Raw genomic sequence first — 15319 nt, 5'->3', positions numbered from 1 at the left:
TAATTTGACTTGTTATTCTATTAATATTATTTATAAAAACAGTAAGTTGACATATTATATTAGTAATGCTAATTATAATAAAAGGATATTTTGTATTCAAGTAAAAGAATTTATTTTTTTATAATTAATTTTTATCACTTCTCTTTTTAATATATTAAATGATGGGTATTTTAAATAATTTATATTTTTATTTTAAAAATATAAAGTTGTTAAATGTATTTAATGAGATTTATTTATATATAAAATTTTATTTAAAAGTAATTTATAATTTAAAATGAAGAGAATAATATTTATATTCTACACGGCATGGCACCACTCATGAAAAAAATTACTATATTTGAAAGAGAAAGGCACTTGGGACTGAAAAAGGTTAAAAAAAAAAAAGGACAGGTGTCTAAAATATAAACAGTTCCTCCTAAGGATGACCACTAAGTCTTTTTAAAGCAAATTTTCTTCCACCGTCTCTCTTATTTTTCATTTTCTTAGTTTCTACTTACTTTATCTTAAATTATAAAATATTTTTTTAAAAAAATTAATATCTTAAAATATAAGATATTTTAATAAAAATAAAATTTTATTAATAATATTTTTTAATATTATTTTTTTTATATATTTTCTCTTTTCAATATTTTTTTATTAATGAAGTATTAAAAAAAATATTTTTAAAAATTTATATTTTTATTTTAAAAAATAAAATTATAAAATATATTTAATGAGCTTTATTAATATATAAAATTTTATTTAAAAATATTTTATAATTTAAAATGAGTATTAGTTTTTGAGATTTTGGGACAATTCTAATTAATTCATAAAAAAGGATTAATGAAATGAATCAGGCGGTCGGTCCTATACCGTAATGCCTTACCATGCTTGGAAGGAAATCAGGAACAGTGGAAGATATTTTGACATAAAATAAAATAATTAGAAAATTTGTCATAGAAATTGAGGAGGCTTGAATATGGAAGATCTTGCAGCGACGTGGCCTCTTCTCTATCTCTACCAAACTATCCACACACTAACGCGCATCCACTCTCTCCACCTTTTCGATTGCACTTTTCTCTCTCTCTTCTTCTGGCCTTTCCACGTCATCATTCTCGCTATCCTACTCCGCGCGTTCACAGCGCCTCCCCCAAGCCTATCTCCATCCTTTGCTTTCATCCTTCCCCTTTTCCGGCGCACGTTAGTCTTCACCAGCATCCCATTTAGTCTTTGTTAGTTGCAATTTTTAACAAGCCAAAAGCTCAAAGCTTGAATTGGTTCTCTTCCACTCATTCCCGTTTTCTGCTTGTGTCGCCGGCCGGGGGCGGAAAAAGATCGAAGATTTTTAGCTCTGCTAATTTGCGCTGTTCCTTGTTATCCAAATCCGGATGGTTGATTCATCGGGACCAGTCTGTGTTATTATCTTGCCCGTTAGCACTTCGGTGTCAAATAGTGAATTTCTACATCTCGTGGCCGAACGTTAATGGGGAACGGTTGAAAAGAACATCTAAGCCTAGGTATATCTGCGAATAGGGAGCTTTGTGCGGATGAACTTTGATTCCATGATTCTGCAGAGCAGAGCTCATTCAATTTTTTGTACTAGACCTAATTGGGGCTGGGGGAACAATATTTTCTAGTATTGGTTAATTAAGGTTGTAGACTTGAAGATAATGAAATTAATGTGTGGCTGCGTTTGGTGTTCAGGAGGCTTCGTTTCGCCGTGGGGTTTTATGTTTTGAATTCTCCTGGTTGATGGGTTCTGAGGCTTGCTTTGAGAGTTTTCGGTGATTACTTATTAGTTTGTGTTATGGAGACTGAAGAAATTAATTTGAACAAAGAATCTATTGTTGGTGCTGGAAATAATAGCAAGAATGGTGATGGATTCATTGATAGAAGCAAAGTTAGGATTTTGTTATGTGACAACGATGCCAAGAGTTCGGAAGAAGTGTTTACGCTTCTCTTGAAGTGCTCATATCAGGGTAAGAGTCTATCTTATATGTATGTGGTATTCACTTTTTCCTTATTCAATTTTTCCTTGTGGTGTTTTATGTTGATTTTTTTGTAGAAGGAGCTGACTGAATACAGGATTTGAACTGGCAGTTGTTTTGGGAGGTCGATTTGTTTGAACAACTTTTTATCATGATATAAATTATTTGATATAGTTGCGGAAGTTAAAAAAAATTCTAACAAATCTGAAGAAATAAATCCGCTGAAAACTCTGCAAGCCGGGTAAAGTGTTAATTGGCTCTTGTCTTGGCCAAAAAGGACTAAATTCAAGTATAAGGGTACTTGCTGCGGCAACTTTTTAAAACATGAATAGTGGAGATTTTCCTCACAAGTTTATTAAAATCAGAATATAAGTTTATAACAATTTGGAGGGGCCCTTGAGTTTTCTCTTACTTCTACCTCCTTCCCTTAAACTTTTATCGGTCAAAATGCCTTCAGGGGTGGCAATCTTATAGAATGCATTCTGAATACCAGTGTGTTATGCTGTTCTAGTTTGGCTTCTCTGATTTAAAGGTTATGCAATTCACGACTCTACTGAATTATCTGGGAACTGTAATTTTTTATGCTTTACAGTTACTTCCGTAAGGTCTGCAAGACAGGTCATTGATGCATTGAACGCAGAGGGGCAAGATATTGACATCATACTCGCTGAAGTTGATCTCCCTATGAAGAAGGGTTTGAAGATGTTGAAGTATATTGCACGAGACAAGGAACTGTGCCGAATCCCTGTTATAAGTATGTTTGATTGTTAATAATACCAGCAAGACTGTATTAAAGGAAGATTTTATTCTGTTCCTCATTAATATTTCTGAATTTCTTTTGTTTGGATAAGTGATGTCGGCACAAGATGAGGTATCCGTCGTTGTTAAGTGCCTAAAACTCGGAGCAGCAGACTATCTAGTAAAGCCTTTACGGACTAATGAACTATTAAATTTGTGGACACACATGTGGAGAAGGAGGCGCATGGTTTGTATTGCATAATTCCATATTTATGGATGTTCACTTGTTTCATGTTTTTTGCATCATAATGTTTTTCCTCTCTATCTAATAAATTTTGGCAATTATGAAATGGCTGCTGAGGACCAACATTTTTTTCCCTCTTTTGACATCTAGTGCGTTTTTACTTAAATTTCATATTTTTCACTGCTGTGAAAGCCATGGTAGTGTTAAACTTAAACCTAGAAAGCCAAAGATTAAAACCTCGCTAGCATTAGAGGTTGAGTTAGGAGTGAATATTGTTTCATAAATAATTGAGAATTTGAGATGATATAACGCTATTTAAGTGAATACAACATATGTTTAGTATTTTTGGCAAGCTTTTGATTGGCTCTGTTGGTTCATAGAAGCAAATTTGTTTTGGTAACTTATGCTGTATGGCTAATTTTGTGTGGAGTTGTAGGTGGTGCTTAAGATTTTGCCACAGTTACTTCAAATCAAATTCTAGATACCCGCCTACATATCTTCTTTTGGCTGAAAGTAAATTGTTAGAGAGAAATAACTGTATTGAGAAGTATCCATCCACATCATTACTAAGGACGTTAAACTTGGCATTTTGACCTTGGATTTTCTACAATTTTTTACACAAGTTAAAAGGAAACCTTATGCCTGTTGCCCTTGAATAAAGATCATCAGTTCTAAATAATGCTGGTATATCGGAAGGATTTTACCTTGCTTTAACAGGAGACTTGATATGCAAACACGACTATTCATGGAGTATAGAATGTTAGGGTGGCCTCTCCTCTCTAACTCTAGCCTGATTCTGCTGTTTGAATTTGCACGTGCGTTTCTCTTTTACATACAAATTTTTCTCTGTAGTTCTCAATGCGGCTTAGATATTCTAAAATTGAGATTGAAATGTGTTTTTAAATCTATGCTGACAGCTTGGACTTGTAGAGAAGAACATCTTGAACTATGACTTCGACCTGGTTGTATCAGATCCTAGTGACGCTAATACAAACAGTACCACCCTGTTCTCAGATGATACAGATGACAAGTCCAAGAGAAGCACTAATCCTGAGATAGGAATGCCTATCCAACAGGAACATGAGGTGATTAGTACAGACAAATTTACATAGGTGATAAAGCATGAAATTAGTCTGTGAGGAGTTCAGCCTTTTAATCCCTGCTTGTGCTCCCCTTCCCCATTCCTTACTCCAAAGGTCTATGCCTCCTTTATAACTGAAAAGAAGAATGAAACTAAGTGGCAAGTTAACATACATCATGAAATGAGATTGTGCCCCTTGGTTACCTTGAAATTGAATTGATTATATGACGAAATGAAATCATTTGTTTCCTGTAAACTTTGGTTTACTTTGCAAGTTGTTATACCCTTCTTAACAGAAACTTTGAGGCTGACTAGTTTTCATATTTTCCTCCAAATGTTAAAGTGATGTTTTGGCCCAAATTAAGGGAACTTCTGCCTTTCCCCACTTTGTAGGTAAAGAGAGATCTTCTACCTTAATATCTAGTTACCAATCTCTTGCTAGAATACTTTTGAAATTAATATAAACCATAAGAAGTTTCCAATTTTATCAATGGCCTTATAAAATTAATCAATCTAATAATTAGATCCCTCAGATAAAGTAATACTCATGTCTGTAAAGGACATTCTAACCAATGGAGATTGCATTCTTATGAACCCTAAAGGTCAGAGGTTAGGCAAGAGATGTTAAGCAATTGCTGATAACTTGTAGCTCATTTTCAAAACAAGTCCTTTGCTGTGTCAGAAATAAATTATTGTTTATTTGGAGTTACCAAGTAATACTTTTAAAGGCCAGCTACCGTTATTTTAGATATGAGCTCACTGATAATTATAAAGTGACAAATAACTGCTGTACAAATAAGAAATAATATAACAAAATGGTATACGATAATTAATTTATTTGATTTCCCTTTTCAGTCAATTGTAGCTGTTGCCTCTGCTGCTGCAGTTGTTGAGGGGCCTCCAAATGCTCAAGCATCAGAATATCGTCCTGAAGTGCCTGGAATCAGTGATCGCCGAACTGGTGTGTGCTGAGACTATTAAAATTTTCCCATGTTTATGTATTACAATATTCTGCATAGTTAATATAGATGTTATATACATGATTATTTTCTAAAAATTTGTTGTTGAAGTACCAAAATGATGCAGAAAAGATTCTAGGGTGTTAACTTCTCCCAAAATATTTTTGGATTTTTCCACGAAAGGGACACAATTACTTATGATAGTTTACACCTCATACTTTGTTCTCGACAGAGGAGTTTGACTTCCCAAGCTCCGAAGTTTCTGTTTTTCATTCTAAAAGCAACGCGTTCTTGAGATTCAGTTTTGTTCAAGTGAATACTGATATGAGAACCCCTCTTTAGGTTTTTTTTTCACTCATTTTATCATATTTTTGCAGGACATTTTTCAGTTGGTCCCAAGAGGAGTGAACTTAAGATTGGGGAGTCATCAGCCTTCTTCACTTATGTCAAAGCAGCCACAATGAAGAGTAACTTCCAACCAGTTATTCATGTTGACCATAATGCTGCTACACATTTGAGCATGGAAGATGCACATCAAGCTTGCACTCAACAGGGGGTTAATGATCTTCAAATACATGAAAATGGAGAGACATGTGAAGGCCATTCACAGGATGACTTACCCAGCAGTAATAGCATCCCAGATTCTTTCTCCATTGAAAGGTCTTCTACTCCTCCTGCGTCAATGGAAAATTCACATCAAAAACACTTAATGGAAGAATCTTTACCTCAGGGCATGATCCATCCAAGAAATGGAACTCATAATTCTGAACTTGAAGTATCTGGCATGCCTGGCCAACATCATTATCCATATTATATTTCAGGGGTTGTTAATCCCATAATGATGCCGTCATCAGCACAATTGTACCAAAAGAATCTCCAGGACCTGCAAGCCCATGCTGGTCCAGCTATCATTGCACAATACAATCATCTTTCGCAATGCCCTCCTCATACAACTGGGATGACGTCCTTCCCATATTACCCAATGGGTATATGCTTACAACCTGGACAGGTGTCTACTGTTCATTCATGGCCATCATTTGGTAGTTCAACTTCATCTGAAGTCAAAATAAGTAAAGTTGATAGAAGAGAAGCGGCATTGATGAAGTTTAGACAGAAAAGGAAAGAACGCTGCTTTGATAAGAAAATTAGGTACGTCAATAGGAAACGACTTGCTGAAAGACGGCCACGGGTAAGAGGACAGTTTGTCAGAAAGTTGAATGGTGTAAATGTTGATCTTAATGGCCAACCCGCTTCCACTGACTATGATGAGGATGATGAAGAAGATGAAGAGGATCATGCAGCGCGAGATTCCTCGCCTGATGATGCGTGAGAATGTCCGTATGCTGCTTTGCGGGAGGATCTAGTATTTGGTTCCAGCATGGAGTCAGTCACGGACCTGCCTTTTTTCCATGCTTGATGAAGACTTGCCTCAGCATGATGATCATGGGCATACATGTGTTAGTGACGCTTATCCAATTTGCGGCCCCCATCATCTGAAGCCCAGACAAATTCTTGCTTGGTACTAACTCAAAATGCGTCCTACTTGAGCTCTTCGTTGTGCGGAATGTGGTTGAAAATATCGTGTTTGTGTTTAATTGAAACTATTAGAAGCTGTTGGTGCTTACTTATGTTTATGGAGAAATGTATGATACATAAAGAATTTTCCGAGAAATTAGTTTTGTTGTCCAAGAATTTACTGTCGAGAAGAAATTTAACAGCTATCCGAAGTCTTTTGGCTTCCCCTTCCTTGATGTCTCCTTGTGAAGTATCTTATGAAGTAAACTTGGAATGGTGAAACTCAAGGTTCAATGTTGTTGGATGGCTTCAGTGCTATAGTCTGATTTTATATAGATTTTTATACCGTTATGTATAGATCTATATAAATTTGATGGCATGCATGCTGTTAAATTATGATGGATACTCTTGTCAGTTTTATGCTTAGAAGGTAGAATTGTCGCAAAAAAATCATCGTATAATTCATAACTTCTGCCGCTGAGAATTATCGTTGAAATCTTCTCTAACGTCGTGGGTCAAAGTAGTCGAGCAAAAATATCATTTTTGGACAAAAAATTGAAATCTGGTGCACAAAGTGGGCGACTCGACATGAGAATTATTTCACATGCGCCTGAATTGAACGTAATGTCATATTTCAGAAGAAATACGGCAGCCTGAGATGACCAAAAGACAGCATGCTAGCGAGTCAGCTTGAAATATAGGATCAATAGAATTGCTAGGACCAGAGCTGTGAAAAAGGAGCCCACAATCCATTTATTCCTTTTCATTCTTTTCGACATTGATGACAAAATCTTCTTGCTTTTGCTGATGTTATCATCCACTCCATGGAGCTGCATAGATTAAAGGGGAAAAGAAAGAAATTATGTCATCATTGACAACCCAATTAGATCGCCCACATAATCCAGTTGAGTAGATGCCTTAGCATCAAATACTAAATTATTGCATCAGAAAGCTTATAGGTTACTAGGTGGAAAACTCCAAGATAGTCAGACTAACCGTCTGATTGGCATGGAGTAGAGATTGACGTTGATGATCCAGGTCTTGGAGGATAGAGACTCCAAGCTCCTCAGTCTCCAGCATTGCTTTCCTACTGGCCTTTATTCTCTCAGTGGACTGGTTTAACCTCTCAGTTGACATCAACAGTCTTCCTTTTTGATCATTTGATACCTGTTTCATGCCGAAGCGGTCCATAAGGATGCATACTGCATCAACAGTTGTAAGACAAAAGCGAAAATATTTTCTCCATCTATTCGCCCAAGGTTCAAATAGAAAATGCCCAAAGCATTACTGGCTGAGGTCCATAAACTGGCCTATTTGGCCAGAAGACAATTCGATGTTTCACTGCAAACAGGCACTTGTAGCAATAAAAATGATGAGCTAATCTTAATCTCAGATTCCCGCAGTTATGATTTTTACTGCCCAATAACCAATTTGGTCCCAAGGTAAGGAATAACCAGTTACACAAAAAGATCTGGTCAATACAGCCAAAACAACACCCGTAGCCCAAGTCCATTGGCAAGGATTCTTAAAACCACTGGTGACATATACACCACATCAACCTAAGCTCACAGTAAAAATAGTATGGCAACTGCACCTAACATATTAAAGCGATGGAGAAAAAGATACCATTAGCGCACCAGCATCTCCCGACTCTAGCAAGTCATCTCGTGCCGCCAGGTTGGCATTAATTGATGAGATTCTTTTAACTTCATTTTTCAAAGTGTTCAGATCAGTTTTATATTCCCTTAACTTGCCAAGCAACGTTGCCTTTATATTTGGCTGCAAACTCCTGGCCTCAAGGTCCATTTTCCGAATCTGAAGATATTCAAACAGGATTCATAAGGCAGTCAAATATTACAAGTAGAAGCAGAAGAAGAAGTCCTATATACCAATGTGTCAGCTTCATCTAGACCATCTTTGATGTCAGAAAGCTTCTGCTTCTTCTGCTCTGCAGACCAGTCAGTAGAAGGAACAAGGGTAAAATATGGGTTACATTTTGAACGAGCAACGACATAAGTAAAGAAAAAAGAAAATGCGCTTCAGTAGGTTAGGCAAGTTCCTGGAGCCTGCTACAAACTAGCAAAAACACTGTAGCTTCATAACATCAACCATACTAGTTCCAGAGTGCAAGACACTAACTTCAACAGAACAGTTGCAGAGGTTTAAGATTGTAATGCCAGGGAAATGCAATGCAACCAACAAAACCATTCTAAATCTTAAACTCCAGACAACTCTTCCTTAAAATGTTACTTTCTCTAGCAGTGTTTAGTGATCATATAAAACCATTCGGCCAACCTTGCGTTATCTCTGACGATTACCGTTCATCGTTTCTCAATTGGAGAACTCATGTCAAACCATTAAACTCGACAAAAATCATTTTAAAAAAATCATTAAACTTGACAAAAATCAAAAGAAACGAACCACAACAAGCAAATTAACAAAGAATGAGAGAAAGTCTGCATAAACCGCTTTATTACCTCCATCAAGGGCAGACGCTGCCGTGCATTTCCGGGAAAGATTAGCCGATAGCTCACAGTATTGACGCTCGTACCCTTCGAATACCTGACTCATTGTTCTTTATTCTCAACCACCTAAAACTTCCATTCAAATTGGACCAATCCCAATTAATTCGGAGGGTCATTTTACAAGGAGGAACAGAAAAACTGATAGGAAACCGTATATACATTTGTGAAGCCAAGCGCTTCCAGATGTGAACAATAAATAAATGAATCTAAAAGAAAATGTAGACTAATTTATGATCGAAGGTTCTTTGTAATATTCATGGACAAGCACATGGTGATATCCGCATGAGAGACAGGTAAAAGAACATACCGGATGTTAATCAGAGAATTGGAATTCAAAAAGTGAAATGCCGATAAGTGGTCGTGGCCGGAGACTGATCGGAGAGGAAAGGGGGCACACACCCGACCGATCTATAGCCCAAAATGCAAGGCGCGTAATAAAAAAGTACACCCAACTTCGCCGCTAATTCTAAAAGGACACCTTCATTTATCAATAAATCAATAAATAAATGTACTGGCTTTTTTAGAAATAAACACGTGTGTTTATACATTTTAAAAAAGATAAGTTTAAGAATAATGTGTGTCCGCAGTGATGAGGCCCCCGCGTGTCCCTTCATTTCAATCTAAATTAATCCCTATCATTCATTTAAATTAATTTTAAATATTTTAAATATTATATTTATTAAAATAAAAAATATAAAAAAATTTAACATTAAATATGGTCTGTTTAAAATATATTTAAATGATTAATTTATAAATTTTTAATGTTAAATTACGTCATGTGAATTATATTTAAATTATTTAGAGTTTATTTAGATAGTTAAATTATATAATTATAAAAATTTTTAATATTAAATTAAATTGTTAGATTAAATTTATACTAGCCAAATTAGTAGTAAAAATATTTATTAAAATTTTAAATTTTTTATTTTTTATATTAAAAACATAATATCAAAAATATTTAAAAATTAATTTAAATAAACAACAGGGATCAATTTGGATTGAAATGGAGGGTCAAGATTGTTCCTGACCCTGATGAGCACGGTGCTCATCATCAAATGCAAATCGAAATAATATTAAGTGATAGCTATATTTATTGCATGAAAATTAATTACTTCATGTTTTTTTTAAATTAATCTCTTAAAATATTTTACATTTTTTCAATTACACCCCCATCAAATATCTTACACAAATATTTTAGCAATGATGATTGAAATTCTAATATATTTTAAAAAAAGTAATAAATAAAGTACAATTATAACTGGAATAACAATTATAAAAACCATTTAATACTCTATGCTTTAAATTAAATAAGATTTTTAAAAAATATCCTGTATTATAGTAGTAATTATTAAAATTAATTTTAAAATTAAATAAATTGTATGTATTATATGAAGGGTAATTCAAATTAATGAGTTAGTGACTTGTGGGTCAGGACGTCGGTTAACACCTACTGAGTAAAGAAAGGAAGGGGTAAGGGGCAAGAGTCAGCCCCTTAAACTGAAAGAGGACATTATTGCAGCAAAGTCAAAAGCGAAGATAAACATACATAGGACATAGGATTTGCGGGTTGCAGCCTGTGGGAGCATTTTGGTCAGATTGGAACTTTTCTTGACGGCGTTGGGGCCTCATTGAGTCGGTAGTTATTGGCGGTTATGATGAAGCACGTGCCAGGGAGATGGGTGGTAATGAAGTGGGCCTAACGGGAAGCCTGAGTGTTGGGCTTACATGAAGTGGGCCACCTCAATATCACCCAGGGGCACATGTCATGTGTGCCACATGCGCACGTCAAAGACAGATCCCAGTTATTGCCGCCTTATATAATCCTCCTAATGCTCTCCCCACTTCACAATGGTTCTGCCTTCGTTATACGCTTGTCTCAGATATTGCCACCTGTCAACTCTGCAAGCTGAGCCGGACACTTGTGTTTGGCTAAACAGAAGGCAAGGAAGAGATTTGAATAAAGAGATTATAAAATTTGAGATAATCATGACGTTAAAACTTGATAAATAATACTACAATTTATTACACATTTTATGATTTTATTCCACAAAAGATGAAACTACTAATGCAAGAAGCGAAGGAAGGAGAGACGCGTTGAAAAGTCAAACGCGTAACTTGATTGAAGGCGAAGCCGAACGTGCTATGCATTGCAGTTGCAGTGCAATCAGCCAAGTGCACAACAGATCACGCGCAGCAGCTAGCAAGCTGTCTATTATTAAAACTGACACTGCCCCAGATTCATTCTCATATTCTCTTTCACAATTACCTTACGCACAGCTGGCCCTACCTTTTCTTTCTTATTCTAAGTGTCTCATTAATGTGTGTGTGTGTGTGTATACAGTAACAATACATTATCACATAAATGGGCTCTTTATGATGTCATTTTAACGAATAAATATTTCCTCAGGTCCAAAATATAAATAATTTTTTAAAAAATTTTATATACCAATAAAATTATTATTTTTATAAAAATATTTTTTTATTTTTTATCCTTAATTTTGATTATTAATACATTTCATGATGAGTAAAAAAATTTATAAAAAAATTTAGGTTGATAAATTTAAATAAAATAAAAAAATTTCATATACTATATTACTTATATTTTAAATTAAAATTAGCTAGAAAATCTGTCTCTATATAATTTTGAAATCTCCCAATGAACAGTGAATAAACAGTGACGCCCACCTTATCTGCTTTTTCCTGTTTTGTTTTATTCCCATGTGAGCTGAGCAGTCATATTTCTTTCTTTCTTTTTCATTTTTTTTGTTAACTTTTTGAGGTTGGTAGCCATCAGATCTACCATACCCATTCGAATTTTTATAAATATACATATATATATATATATATATTTGTTAATTTTTTAAATATTATATGGTAAAAAAAAAAGATAAAGAATTATATTGACCCAATACTAAAAGAGATACTTATAGAACTTACAAAAATTAAATTATAAATATAAAAAATATAATTAAGAATGAGTAAAATATTTTGACATTTTTTATTTTATCTTAATTAATGATACCTCCCTTCTATTTTTTAAAACCTATATGAACATTTTTTCTTAATATAGATAGTTATAAAATACAATCCTCTCTTCTATTTTCAAGATTTTATTTTTATCCACCTAACTATTAGTTGACTGTTAAATCACATGTGTTAGACTATAATGCCCCTATTTAAATATAAATATTTTCTACAGTTCATTTAAATTATCAAAAAATTAATTTTGTAACTTTTTAAAATTAAATATATAAATTGGCAAAAAAATATTCAAAGACACAATTTATGGATCCAATAAAAAAATAAAATAAAACAATTTTTAATAATCTGGGGTTGTTGAACTAACCTAAATAAATTTGAAGGTTACAGATGTCAATAGTCAAGCTTAGCCATAGATTTTGTATATATTTATATATTTTAAAATCAATATAAATTGAAGATCTAATGGAAATAAAAAATGTGAGATTTTAATAAACTTAATTTTTTCATAAAAATTGAAGTGGTGTAATTTAAAAAAGTTTTGTGTGGATCTACCTTTAGAAAAATGTGAGTGGGAGCCTACTGTAAAAAAAATAGATGTTAGATATGTAAAGAAATCACTAATGATGAAAAAGTGAGTGTGAAACCTATAATTTAATTAATAAAATAAAATTAGTAATTATTTTTAAAAAATTAATTTTTTGAAAATAGGTTAATAAATGATTTTGTTAAAAAATAAATATAATTGCAAGACTTGGTAAAAAAGTGGATATTTGATCTACCATTTAAAAATGTAGGCGTGGGACCAAGATTTATACTAGTTAAAAATTTAAACAATATTTAAAAAATATTGAGATTTGTATATTTTAAAATATCATGTAGGATTCATGAAAAAAAATTGACAATGAATATAAAATTTTTAATAAAATATATGTGTTAGATATACAAAGAAATTATCAATGGTAAAAAAAAATGATTGTGAGACCTATAATCTACATACCATCCATAGCAAAAATTTGATGTGGATACAAAATTTTTAATAAAAATAATATGTGTTAGATATGTAATAAATTTAAAGAAATATAAACACAAATTATATTAAATAATATATCTCTTCTTTCATTAATTTTTTTTTGAAATAAATGTTTGAAATATTATTTTAGTAAACCCACTTCCTTCATTAAAAAATATAAAGGAGTTATTTCCTTAGGTTTGGATGTTAAAAAGTATAAGATATTTTCAGGTTTAAATGTGTAATTATTGCTTTTTTTAAAAAAAGTACTCATAATAAATAAATTATTTTATATTTATTTTAAAGCTAAACACCCAATTAAATAATAAATATAGAAAGATAGTATTAGTTTAAAACTAAGTAACTACTTTGTTAAAAAATAAGATTAGATTAAAAATATCATATATTTTTTAAAAGATGGAATATGTATTTAATTTTTTTTAAAAAAATACTAAATAAATTAGTTTGTATGAATGATAAATTTAAAATATAATAAAATTTTAAAATAATATATCACAAATAGTATTTTAGTTTAACATATATGTAACTGTCAACTAATAATTGGATAGATAAAAATAAAAATTTAAAAGTAAAAAGAATATTTATATTTTATAACTTTTAACTATTGATTTTAAAAAGGATTCGCATAGATTTAAAAAAATATTTATAATTAAGATAAGATAAAGGAAAAAGTAATATATTTTATTTTAAATATATTAAAATAATTTTTTAATATTTATTTTCATTTTATTCTTAAAAATTAAAACATTATCGCACATTGCTCGGGGTATATTTGCATGGGGATGACATGCATTAGATAAAAACAATTTGTTATACGTTTATATGTGGACAACATGGTATCCTCCTATTAAAATTTTAATTTCATAGTTGCCAATCATAAGGATAATTTAGAAAACAAAAAAAATCATTCCTTAAATTTTAATTTACATGAAACAATACATTCTAAAATAGAATAAGTTATTATTTATATTCTCAATATGTATGAATATAAAAAATTTTAAAATAAAACATTCTTTATATTTTGATTTGCACAAATTAATAAAGTATAAAGTAAAATATATTGGCATTCCTTTTGTTTTGTTATAATTATAAATACTTTTTTTTTATTTTTAAGACCTATACTTTAATATCATTGTTAACACTATCAGGAATATTATTTTAAATATTCTAAAATATCTAGTTCATTATTTGTATTTATGATCAAAAATTTTAAATTATTACTTTATCCTTGTAATCTATTTATCTATCCTCTCAATTCCTAATTTTACTTTAAGGAGGCTAAAATAATTTTTTAATATTAATATTTGTTTTGTAAATATAGTTGTAGGACTTAATAAAAAAATGTACGTGTGATCTACAATGAAAATATATAAAGAATTTCACATTTACTTTTAAAAATTTTTTAAAAATTATAACTTTTAAAATGTTTTAAAAATTATAAATCATGTTGCTTGCAACAAAATGTCCCTGATGGTGCTGACACAATATTTTTTTGAAAAAAATGATTAATGATATATTTTTAAAATCCTATTTTATTATAATATATAATAGTATATTATATTTGTGATGAAATAAGTATTCCTTACATTAATGGGATAACTATATTAAATATATTTACACTAATTAATAAATAATAAAAATAAAAAAATAGTTTAAGTATTACAAAATTTCTTATATTTTATGTTAAAAATTATTTTTAAAATTTTTTCAACAATAGAACCAGGCGGACTATAAGATAATAAATTTTAGAGTTTAAATATAATTTTAAATTTTAACATATACATATATATAATACATTCAAGAATAAAATATTTTACCTAAATTTTTGATATGGACATCAAATTATAAAAGATATAAATTACAAACAAAATTCTTAGGTAAACTCATCGATATAATATTTTACTTTAATATTTAAAAACAGTATAATCTAACATTTGTTATTAATAAAAATTAACTTTGATCATATTTGATTACCAAAGGATCTTAAAAATTACAATGCAATATATTATTTTTTATTTTATTTTCTAATGTTATTAAAATATTCCTCTTATTTTTTTGTTGCCTCCAACTAGGATAAACTACTAGATTCTCGTGCATTACACAGGGCTAATATATACTCTCTCTATTTAAAAATATAAGATATTTTTAATTGAATCTCACCCCTCAATAAATTAATTACCTACTTTTAAACTATCTTTTTATATTTACTCCTATTAAACACTTTATAATAAATATAAAGTCATTTATCAATAAGAATACTTTTAAAAAAAGATAATGA

At 31.2% G+C, this 15319-nt stretch overlaps 2 protein-coding genes across 4 annotated transcripts; one reads left to right on the top strand and one right to left on the bottom strand.

Moving 5' to 3' along the window:
* The first annotated feature begins 1044 nt into the window (after positions 1-1044).
* On the top strand, positions 1045-6786 carry LOC129320048 (two-component response regulator-like APRR1). 2 transcript variants are annotated; one of them, XM_054965191.1, is made up of 7 exons: positions 1048-1496; positions 1684-1958; positions 2560-2721; positions 2819-2952; positions 3867-4034; positions 4886-4991; positions 5367-6786. In XM_054965191.1, exons 2-7 carry the CDS (start codon positions 1787-1789, stop codon positions 6317-6319), a joined length of 1695 nt encoding a protein of 564 aa, XP_054821166.1. In that variant the 5' UTR covers positions 1048-1496; positions 1684-1786; the 3' UTR covers positions 6320-6786. The 2 variants fall into 2 exon arrangements, with proteins under 2 accessions (XP_054821167.1, XP_054821166.1); XM_054965192.1 differs by lacking the exon at positions 3867-4034 and having other exon boundaries at positions 1045-1496.
* Positions 6787-6940: 154 nt separating this feature from the next.
* Positions 6941-9482, bottom strand: LOC129320049 (vesicle transport v-SNARE 13-like). 2 transcript variants are annotated; one of them, XM_054965194.1, is made up of 6 exons: positions 9337-9482; positions 8982-9101; positions 8394-8452; positions 8131-8319; positions 7501-7671; positions 6941-7334 (listed from the first exon to the last, which is right to left on the bottom strand). In XM_054965194.1, the coding sequence occupies exons 2-6, from the start codon at positions 9073-9075 to the stop codon at positions 7182-7184; spliced, it is 666 nt and encodes a 221-aa protein (XP_054821169.1). In that variant the 5' UTR covers positions 9076-9101; positions 9337-9482; the 3' UTR covers positions 6941-7181. The 2 variants fall into 2 exon arrangements, with proteins under 2 accessions (XP_054821169.1, XP_054821168.1); XM_054965193.1 differs by having other exon boundaries at positions 8982-9095.
* Between the last annotated feature and the right edge of the window lie 5837 nt (positions 9483-15319).

This window comes from Prosopis cineraria, unplaced genomic scaffold (assembly GCF_029017545.1).
Source record: "Prosopis cineraria cultivar Desert tree isolate PC_DT_omini unplaced genomic scaffold, ASM2901754v1 PC9, whole genome shotgun sequence".
NCBI classification, from domain to species: Eukaryota; Viridiplantae; Streptophyta; class Magnoliopsida; order Fabales; family Fabaceae; genus Prosopis; species Prosopis cineraria.
This window is presented reverse-complemented; position numbering and strand designations above follow the sequence as displayed.

Excerpts from the sequence above, each read along its gene's own strand:
- LOC129320049 (XM_054965194.1), bottom strand. The coding sequence starts at position 9,075 with ATGAGTCAGGTATTCGAAGGGTACGAGCGTCAATACTGTGAGCTATCG. Across the intron at positions 8,453-8,981 it reads AGCGTCTGCCCTTGATGGAG|AGCAGAAGAAGCAGAAGCTT; the intron begins GTAATAAAGCGG and ends ACTGGTCTGCAG. Across the intron at positions 8,320-8,393 it reads TAGATGAAGCTGACACATTG|ATTCGGAAAATGGACCTTGA; the intron begins GTATATAGGACT and ends GAATATCTTCAG.
- LOC129320048 (XM_054965191.1), top strand. The coding sequence starts at position 1,787 with ATGGAGACTGAAGAAATTAATTTGAACAAAGAATCTATTGTTGGTGCT. Across the intron at positions 1,959-2,559 it reads CTTGAAGTGCTCATATCAGG|TTACTTCCGTAAGGTCTGCA; the intron begins GTAAGAGTCTAT and ends TATGCTTTACAG. Across the intron at positions 2,953-3,866 it reads TGTGGAGAAGGAGGCGCATG|CTTGGACTTGTAGAGAAGAA; the intron begins GTTTGTATTGCA and ends CTATGCTGACAG.